Source organism: Penaeus chinensis, chromosome 10, assembly GCF_019202785.1.
Source record: "Penaeus chinensis breed Huanghai No. 1 chromosome 10, ASM1920278v2, whole genome shotgun sequence".
NCBI classification, from domain to species: domain Eukaryota; kingdom Metazoa; phylum Arthropoda; class Malacostraca; order Decapoda; family Penaeidae; genus Penaeus; species Penaeus chinensis.
Window position 1 is genome coordinate 31,573,612 of NC_061828.1, and position 10,000 is coordinate 31,583,611.

Consider the following 10,000-nt stretch of genomic DNA (forward strand, 5'->3'; position numbering starts at 1 on the left):
TGCAGAAGGAGGTGGGTGGGGAGGGGGTTTAGGTAGGGAGGGGGATAGGACGGGAGCGGAGGGGGGGGGAAGGTTTTGTGTGTGTGTTTGTGTGGTGGGAGGTAGTGTATGTGTGCGTCTGCGTGCGTGTGTGTGTGTGTGTCTGTGTGCGTGTTTGTGTTTGCTCGTCTTCGGTTGTCCTTGAAAGTTTACGTATATAGCTATACTCATGTCTATATCAATAAGAAGATTGGATATTAAGGATGATAGGGTAACTCTTCATTCAGCCGAAAGAAAGCAACCTAAAGTAGCCTTGTTATAAAATGTACCTCCCTTTACAACGAAAAAAAAAAAAAAACATATACCACCCACACACACACACATACACTGACATTACTCACACCCACGCCACTCCTAGACCCTGACGCCCCCTCCCTCACGCCCCAATATCCACAGGAGGTGACGTTCGAAATCCACGCCAGGACCATGGGCTGGCTTGGATTCGGGTTCTCCTCGTCAGGAGGAATGAGGGGCTCGGATATCCTCATCGCGTGGGTGAAAGATGGGGAGGCGTTTGCACAGGTGAGTTGCAATCTCCATTTTTGATGATAAATGATTGTGGGCGTCATGATAGAAGTAAATACTGAGAATGATGATGATGTTACGAGATAAAGATGAAAATACTTGCAATAATAGTGATAGTGAAGATAATAATGGCTATAATAGTGATGATGGTAGTAACATTGCATTGTTAATACTTATTAGAATTGTAATGATGATAATGAAATAATAATAACATTGTCAATGATAACTGTAATTTACTCAATGATGGTCTTCGCGAATATGATAATAAGATTGAGCAAGGAGAAACGACAAAGATACAAATGAAGAAACAAGTTAACAAGTACACATAATTGACCAGAAAAAGCGACAATCCACATACACTGTATCATCACTATAACCACACTTCCATTTCCTTTCATGCTTATAACACTATAAACTATACATCCGGCTATGGTGCCAAGGCAAGGTTGCTGGGTTTTGTGTCTTAATAAGCTCGGAGACACCTCGGACTAGCTTTCAGACTCTAGCTAAGCTGACTACACCACTATCGCGAGGCTTGCACTTTGGGGGCTGGTTGTGACGTCGCCTGCTGTGGTGGTGCTTCGTACATTGGCGGTCCTTTCGTTGGGCAGGGCTGAAGAGGCCTTTCACGGGCTCGGTGGACATTCGAGAGCCGGCCAGAGATGGGAGGTTTCAGTGGGGGTCGTGGGGAGTAGTCACTTTGGAATATGTGGTGGCGCAGAGATGGTAGATTTGAGGGTTGGTTATGGGAGCGCGCCGTGAGCGAGAGTGAGTGAGTGAGGGGAGGACGAAAGAGTTGGAGTGAGAGAGACGTGAGGAGATAGTGGAGGGCGCGCCAGAGACCGAGTGAGTGAGAGAGTGCGTGGTGTGAGGGAGAGAGGAGGGGATGCGTGCGAGAGGGCGCAGCGACGAGCGGAGCGTGCGTGATTGCGTGAGTGAGGGCGGGAGAGGCGCACAGTTCGATCGCGAGGGCGCGTGCGCCGACGAGAGCGCGCGCAGAGCGCATAGAGCGCCGGGGAGAGGGCGAGGGCGCATGGAGAGCAGCGAGATACGAGCGCTCGCGACTACGCGCCGCGAGCGCGCGCGGACGCGCGGCGACCGCAGAGAGCAGCCGCGCGCGGCATCTTTGCGACTCGCGCGCGCTGGCCCGATCCTTCAGTACCGCGCAATGCGCCGGGCGCCCGGTGCCCAGCTTTCAGTTCCTCTCTCTCTCTCTCCTCTCTCCTTCTCCTCCTATCTCTCATACTCTCTCTCCTCCTTTCTCTCTCCTCTCCTACTCTGCTCTCTATCTCTGTCTGGTCTCTCCTCTCTCTTTACCTCTCCTCTTCTCTTCTGTTTCTCCTCTCTCTCTCTCATTTCTCTCTCCCTCACTCACTCTGTGTAATCCTATCCGACTCCCCCTCTCACTTCTCTCTCTCTCTCTTTCTCTCTTCTCTCTGGCTCTCTCTCTCTCTCTCACTCTTCCTCTTCTCTCTTTTCTCTCTCTCTCTTACCCCCCCCCCTCTTCTTTCCCCTCCTCTTTCCCTCCTTCCCTCTCCTCTCCTTCTCCCCCCTACGCCCGCCCACAGGACCGTCACGGGATTGGCAACCGCGTCCCTGTCCTGGACGACCACCTGTTGGGAAGCCTGTGGGGTGGCGCGTGAGAATTTTTCGTGAGATATGGCACCCACCGACCGTCGTGGGTCAGGCCAGGGTATTAAAACCTGTGCATGGGCCGGATTTTCGTCTGTTTCTGACGGCGGTAGTAAGTAGATTTTTTTTGTGTGTGTGTGTTTTATGATTTTTAAAAGTGTATGTGTGTGTTTTTGTGTGTGTTTGTGTTTGTGTGTGTGTGTGTGTGAGAGTGTGTTTGTCTGTGTGTATGTTTTTTGTGTGTGTGTTTGTCTGTGTGTTTGTGTGTATTTTTTTTTTTTTTGGTGTGTGTGTGTGTGTGTGTGTGTGTGTTTTTGTGTTAGTGTGTGTTTTTGTGTGTGTTGTGTGGTTTGTTTGTGTGTGTTTTTTGTTTTTGTGTTTGATGGGTAAGTAACGGAAGAAAGAGAAGAGAGTGAAAGTGGGAAGAGGCGGACGGAAGGAAAGAGTAGATGATGATAAAAACTGGTGATGAACTAGAATAATCATTAGAAGAAAACGAGGTTAAACCAGTTTTTGCCGAACAACTTCTGATTTTTTTTTTGTTTGGTTTTTTGGATCATGTAGTTTTGAATTTTTCTCTCGTTTGCCTTTTTTCTCAGCGGAATAATTTAGGATAATTTTTGTTATGAAGTTTATTTATTTTAAATTCGTGTGTTTTAATGCAAAAGAGTTGAATAATGTTTCTCAAGGATATTTCTTTTGATTTAATATGGATGTTATTATTTCGCAAAATTTTATCATAGAACAAAAATAAGATATCAAATATCAACTAAAGAATATGATATAATTCATGTCCAATTTTAAACATATCATAGTTATGCCTTCTCCAAAGAGATGGTCATAGAAAACGTAAAAAAATACCTTAACCCCCCCCCCCTCCCCCCACCCCCCCCCCCCCCCCCCCCCCCCCCCCCCCCCCCCCCCCCCCCCTGGGAAACAAAACTAAACTTGATATTTCGGTTACTCGTGAATACATTTAGTAAATAATTTAGAGTGACCGATCACGACGACATTGGCATTAATGGATCATTATCAGTCTCTACTACACAAATATATAGAAATTATGCCTCGGCAACCCCTATGTCTACAATTTTTTAGCACCCTGATAGCTAGGAGAGGAGAGGGAGATTCTAGATGAGAGGAGCTAGATAGATAGATAGATAGAGAGGTGAGAGAGAAGAGTAGACTGAGCTTAGGGGAGGAGTGAGAGGAGTGAGAAGGAGTGGAGGGATCGAGAGATGACGATGCGACTGGGGAACGAGAGAGTGAGATGATGAGAGAGAGAATGTTGATTTGACGGGTGAGGTTAGTGTTGTGGCGACAGAGATGAAGACCTTCCAGGGGAGGAGATGTTGTGATTAGAGAGGAGATTGGAGGAGGACTCTGCAGATGTGATTGGAGTTTGTCGTTGAGGAGGGAGTAATGACGAGGAGAAGAGGCAGGGAGGGTGAGAGAGATAGGAGGGGAGAAGAGACGCGAGAGAATAGATAAAATACATAGGAGATTGGTAACATATTAGTTCACATCCCGTCCCGGACAACAAAGAACACACATATGTACGGTATGAAAGATCATAGAGCATACTCAGAATCGAGGTGGAGGTGTCAGGGATTTCTGTGTCTTTCAATTGCTCCTATGAAGAGTGTGGCATTAGTGTGGACACTTTAGGGGTAATTTTTTATTCTGTGTATATTATTCATAGTCTACCCCGTAATTTCTTGGGTATATTTCATGCCCTCGCCTGCTATTGGGGTCAAGAATGTGAGGTTTGGGTGGGGTGGGGTGGGGGGGGGGTCTGCGGCAAATGCCCTACTTATTTGGGTATATCCAGAGGCTAAGACGAATCTAACGATACCAAGCGATCGGTCATACGAAGGTATTCTGAATACCACATGCCTTTGAAATACTTCATCTATATCATAGGGATCATAATTATAATATAATCCCTTCTATAACACGAAGAATTACAACACGTTAAAAAATATCATAACATGCGTATTTTATCATCACGACTCTTTTCACAGCAAACATTACATAATCCCATACTTACGTTATATGAAACAATCACCCGCGTCATAAAAAAACAACAACAATATTAGCTGAAATAAGCGACACAAAACAATATTTTTTTCGCTCCAGAACGAGACTGTGCGTTTTATATACGCGTATGACAGTGAAGACCCGCCTGAAGATGGTGACATATATTATCATGGACCTCGCAGGGGTAACAGGTGAGAATATAGAGTTCATACGTTTGTAATGTTGTGACATATCGGAGTTGGGCAGCTGTAGTGAGTGATATAACACGTAATATCGAAGAATCCGATGTGAATATTAATGGGATGAAAATACCGCTGGTTATATTGATAAAGACGATAATAATAGAGACAACAGTGATAATGACGATAATGATAATTACAACAACACTAACAATGATAATTATAATAATGATGATACTACTACTACTACTACTACTAGCAATAATAATGATAATAATAATAATAATAATAATAATAATAATAATAATAACAAGACAATTATAATAATAATAATGATAATTATAATAATAATAATAATGCCAATAAAAATGATAATAATGATGATAATAACGGTGATAATAATGATAATGATCATAATTATGATAATGATAATGATATTAATAATGATAATGATATTAATAATGCGAAAGCTAATAATAATGATAATAATAATGATAATAATAATAATGATGATAATAATAATAATAATAATAATAATAATAATAATAATAATAATAATAATAGTGATAATAATAATAACAATGATAGTAATAACAATAATGATAATAATAATAACAATGATAGTAATAACAATAATGATAATAATAATAATGATTATAATAATCATAATAATAATGGTGACTATAAAAATGATAATGATAATGATAATAACGAAGATAATAATAATAATGACCACGATAATGATAATGATAATAACGATAATAATAATAATAATAATCATGATAATGATAATAATAATAAGGATAAAGATAATGGTAATGATAATAATAATAGTAGTAATAATAATGATAGTAATAATAATAGTAATAATGATAATGAAAATAACAATAATAAGGATAATAATCTAAAAAGATAATAAAGATAATGATTTCCTTTTCCCCTAGGTTCGCCTTGGTTCTACTGCCCTTCCATCACAGAGAGCCAACACCTGATATACAGACATGGGAAATCAGCCAGAGAGTGGCAGTCCCCAATGGCATTGACACACTTTCTACTGGTTGCCCACATCGAGGAAGGGGCCAAAGTGAAGATGAAGCTCCATTAATACGGAGTTGAGGCCCGTCGGTGAGAGTGGGTGAGGTGTATTGGTTGAGGGGGGAGCGTGTGGGGGGGGGAGGTGTGAGAGGAGGGAAGGAGAGGAGTGACGAACATTGAAGTGAGTGTATTTGGGGGGTAATTATGATAGTGATTGGAATGATGGTGAGGGGGATGGGGATGATGATAATGGTGAGGATGATGATGATGATGATATTGATGACGATGATATAATGAAGAGAAGAATAAAATATGTTTAATTGATAATGATGAGAATAATAAGCATGATATAATGCTAATTGATATTAACATTAATGATTATAGTAATGATAAAGATTAATTTATAATAATAATGATAATGATAAATTAACATTTTCAAATGTTAATAAAAATGGATAAAAATATAATTAATAATATAATCGATCAATGATAATGATAATAACAATAACATTAATGATAATTAAGAATGATAATGTAATAATAATGATAATGATAATCTAAACCTAATGTACATGATAATGATAATAACATTAATGATAATAATAATAATATCAGTATTAAATGAATGTTATTAGTAGAATAATATCAATAACAATAATAACGACTGAGTATTCCTTGATAAACAGATCAAGGAACACATAACGAGAAGTGTAATAAACAAGCATCATCCCTAATGCCTAATCTAACGTCCTTTTTTTTCCCACTCAACAGTTTAGCATGATATACGGAGAGAACTCGCGCGCTCACTTGCACCACACGTTGGGTTTTGAGTGCAGCGTGCCTGACGGGAGGAGGCAGCATGAGGTCTATGGTAAGGAGAGGGTTAATTATGGTGAGGGAGGATGGGTTTGAGGGTGTTGAGGGTGTTGAGGCGAGGGTGAGGGGGGGAGGGGTTGGTGTGTGAATAAGGTGAGGTGTGAGGGTGAGGGAGGAGTTGGGTTAGGAGGTGATGGGGAGTGGGAAAGGTTAGGGTGGGAGTGAGGGTGAGGGGGAGGGGTTGAGGTGAGGGTGAAGGGGGGAGTGAGGGGGAGGGCGCATTGTTTGTGTGAAGTGGGAGGGGGGAGGTGGTTGTGAAGGTGAGGGTTGAGGTGAGGGTGTAGGGTGTGTAGGGTTGTGAAGGTTTGAGGGGGAGGGGTGGAGAGGAGAATGGAGGAGGGGGGGGGGATGGGAGAGGGGGATTAGGAGGGGGGGGGGGATAGGAAGGGGAGCGGGGCTGGGGGGGATGATGATTCTAGGGGATGGGAGATAAGCGGAGATTAAATGGATTAATGATAATATATAAGGTGAAAAAAGGAGGATAGGAGGAGGAGGAGAGGAAGAGTGAAGTGGAAAGAGAGAGTGGGGGGTGATGAGGGAGGGGTGAGGATGATCGAGAAGGAACGAGAGGAAACAGGGAAAAAAAGGTGGGTAGTGTGGTGGGAATGGGGAAAGGTGATAGGGAGAGGGAGAGAACGAGACGAGGGGAGAGAGAGTTTGGAGAGAGAGAGGAGATGAGAGATGGATGGGAGGACGTAGAGAGAGAAGAGAGTGATGGAGAGAGATGAGATTGAGAGTTGAGTGATGGAGGGTTTGAGAGTTTGACGATTTGATTGATGAAGGGAGGGATGTGAGAGATCGAGACGAGAGAGGCAGACGAGAGAGAGTGAGTGAGAAGGATGGAGTGGTAGAGACAGGGAGATGGGAGTGGCTTGCGGATTGATGCGGACATGAGACGAGAGATTTTTTCACGAGAGCGAGTCGAGAGAGAGAGGTCCTTATAAGCCCTTATATGTCCTTATCTAATTAGAACTAAGTATTGGGTATTCTAGGTACGTACATATGTATTTGCAGATACTTTTTTAAAATCCAAAACAGATTTTATGAAAGAACACTATCCTTTTGATTTATAAAGTAAAGCTGAATTGTTATTTATCTTTTACATAGGTAAATAAAACACCTGTTGATGTATTTTTAACAATCCCATAAATTCTGCCACACTGACTTTTCCTCACGGAGTTTTATCATGCTTATTTTTTCCCGAACATCTGTTTTACACACACGTAAAGGGACTTACCGTTTGCCTCGCTCGTCATTTAAGTGTACACATTCAGGATACACTATATCATATACTGTACATAATACAGTGTCACACCATCTATGCTTATCTTCCCCCAGAGAGATACGTTGGCCATGAGGGGTATGAGTGCTACACACCCAACATGCCGCCTGATTTCAACTTCTGCGAAAAATTCCTCATCAACTGGGCCATTGGTAGTGAGGTTAGTCTGTTTGTCGTTCGTTAATGTTTGTTGCTGATTTCAGTGGCGGATCCCAAGGTCTAATAGGTAAGGGAGTGAGGGAGAGTGTGTGTGAGGTAGAGTGTGTGTGTGTGAGGGAGAGTGTGTGAGAGGGAGAGTGTGTCAGTTTTGGTTCCAGTTTTCTCGTGAGAGGGTGTCTCTTGTGTGTGTGTGTGGGAGAGGTGTGTGTGAGGGAAACCCTGTTTTCAGACTTCAGGAGTTGTGTGTGGGGAGGGTGTGTGTGTTTACTTTCTTACTTTTGTTTAGTGAGGTTGGTAGACGTTGGTCGTGAGGGAGAGTGTGTGTGAGGGAGAGTGTGTGTGTGAGGGAGAGTGTGTGTTGTGTGGGCGAGAGTATTTTTGTGTGAGGAGATTGAGGAGTGGTGTTTGAGGTAGAGTGTGTGTGTGAGGGAGAGTGAGGTGAGAGAGAGGGAGAGATAGTGTGTGTGAGGAAAAAAGAGAGTTGGAGAGAGAGAAAGAGGCAGCTAGGAGGAGAGAGAGAGAGGTTGGAGAAGAGAGAGAGATTGTTGGACGATTGGAAGAGGAAGAGGATGAGGAGGAGGTGTCGAGAGGACGAGATTTCTGAGATTGGACTGGTCGGTTAGAGAGGTCAGATGAGACGATTGAGAGGCGGAGAGAGGATTCAGGAGAGAGGAGAGAGGAGAGAGGAGAGAAAGAGAAAAGGGGGGAACGCAGGAAAGAGAGAGACAGAGGAGAGAGAGGGTGAGATGTTGTGGAGAACGAGGAATGTGAGAGTATGAGAGAGGGACGATGGAGAGAGGGGAGTGAGAGGAGAGGCGAGAGGATGAGAGAGAGAGACAAGGACGATCGAGAGATGAGAGAAGGAGGAGACAGTGGAGGGAGGAGAGAAGAGAGGAGAAGATCGAGATTATGAGAGGGAGCGAGTGACGAGTTGAGAGAGAGAGGAGGGTGTTGACGGAGAGAGGAGAGAGAGGTGAGAGTTGGAGATGAGGAGAGAGAGAGTGAGAGAGAGAGAAGAGATGTGGTTGAGAGATGCGTATCCGAGGAAATGAGAAGACACTTCGCGGAGGAGAGAGGAGAGAGCAGAGATATGGAGAGATGGAGAGGAGAGTGAGAGATGAGAGAAAGATAGATGAAAAGGAGAGAGAGAGAGAGAGAACGAGAGGTGAGGAGAGAGAGAACGGGTGGAGAGTGAGAGAGAGGATGAAGGGACAGCGGGCTTGAGGAACTGAGGAGCGAGATGAGAAGTGAGGGGGGAGGTCGAGCATGAGGAGAGAAGAAGAGAGGGGAGGGACGAGCGAGGATATTGAGAGGGAGTGAGGGAGTTGTGGACGATGTGACTGTTTGAGTGATTGAGAGAAGTGAGCGAGAGGTGAGAGAGAGAGAACGAGAGGTGAGAGTGAGAGAAGAGAGATGAGAGAGATGACGATGGGAGGAGAGATGAGTATGGGAGGATGTGAAGATTGAGATAGAGAGAGCGGAGAGAGAGAGATTGGAGGGTGGCTGGCGAGTTGATGAGAGCAAGGGGGGGGGATTGAGAGTACGGGTGAGAGAGAGAGAGAGAGATGAGAGGAGAGGGAGAGAGTACGAGAGGTGACGAGAGAGAGAAGCGTGGTGGTGAGAGAGGAGAGAGGATGAGGATGATCTGAATTGGAGAGACCGATGCGAGAGAACTTGTGAGAGAAGAGCTTGGTTCGGAGATTTGGGAGTATCGTTGGAGATTTTCGCGAAAGAGAGAGAGGAGTGTCGAGAGATTGTTGAGAGAGATAGAAGAGAGACGGAGGAACGAGAGGTGGAGATGAAGAAGATGATGCTATCAGAGATAGCGCGAGATCGAGATGTGAGAGAGAGAGAGTGGAGAGAACGAAAAGGTGTGTAGTGTGATGATGAGGAGAGAGAGAGAGGAAGAGGATATGACGTAGAGAAATCCCTGGAAGGTGATAGGAGTCGAGATGTGAGAGACGGCGATGAGAGAAGTGAGGAGATCCTATTTTAGCGGGAGAGAGAGAGAGAGATAGAGAGAGAGGGTACGAGGATGAGTTTTGACGTGAGGAGACCCTGCTTGAGATGAGAGTGAGAGAACGAAAGGTGTGCGTGCGTGAGTGATGAGAGACGCAGAGATGAGGAGATTAGAGTGACTGTGAGAGAGAGGGAGAGAGAGAGCAGGGGGGGGGGGGAGGGTCGAGGGAGAGAGAGAGAGAAAAGAGAACACCGACGAGGTTCGAGAGAGAGA

At 44.1% G+C, this 10,000-nt stretch overlaps 2 protein-coding genes across 2 annotated transcripts in view; both read left to right on the forward strand.

The window, feature by feature from the left end:
• Positions 1-3,864, forward strand: part of LOC125029944 — a 9,988-nt gene extending 6,124 nt beyond the window's left edge. Inside the window, exons 3-7 of the mRNA XM_047620134.1 lie at positions 1-11; positions 436-561; positions 2,133-2,203; positions 3,012-3,045; positions 3,838-3,864. The exon at positions 1-11 is cut by the window's left edge and continues 238 nt beyond it. Coding sequence (XP_047476090.1) covers positions 1-11; positions 436-561; positions 2,133-2,203; positions 3,012-3,045; positions 3,838-3,864 — 269 coding nt within the window. The remainder of the gene's footprint in view (positions 12-435; positions 562-2,132; positions 2,204-3,011; positions 3,046-3,837) is intronic.
• Positions 3,865-6,220: 2,356 nt separating this feature from the next.
• The window catches only part of LOC125029727 (DBH-like monooxygenase protein 1), a 17,876-nt gene continuing 14,096 nt past the window's right edge, over positions 6,221-10,000 (forward strand). Inside the window, exons 1-2 of the mRNA XM_047619817.1 lie at positions 6,221-6,321; positions 7,665-7,768. Of these exons, the coding sequence (XP_047475773.1) occupies positions 6,310-6,321; positions 7,665-7,768 (116 nt within the window). The 5' untranslated portion in view covers positions 6,221-6,309. The remainder of the gene's footprint in view (positions 6,322-7,664; positions 7,769-10,000) is intronic.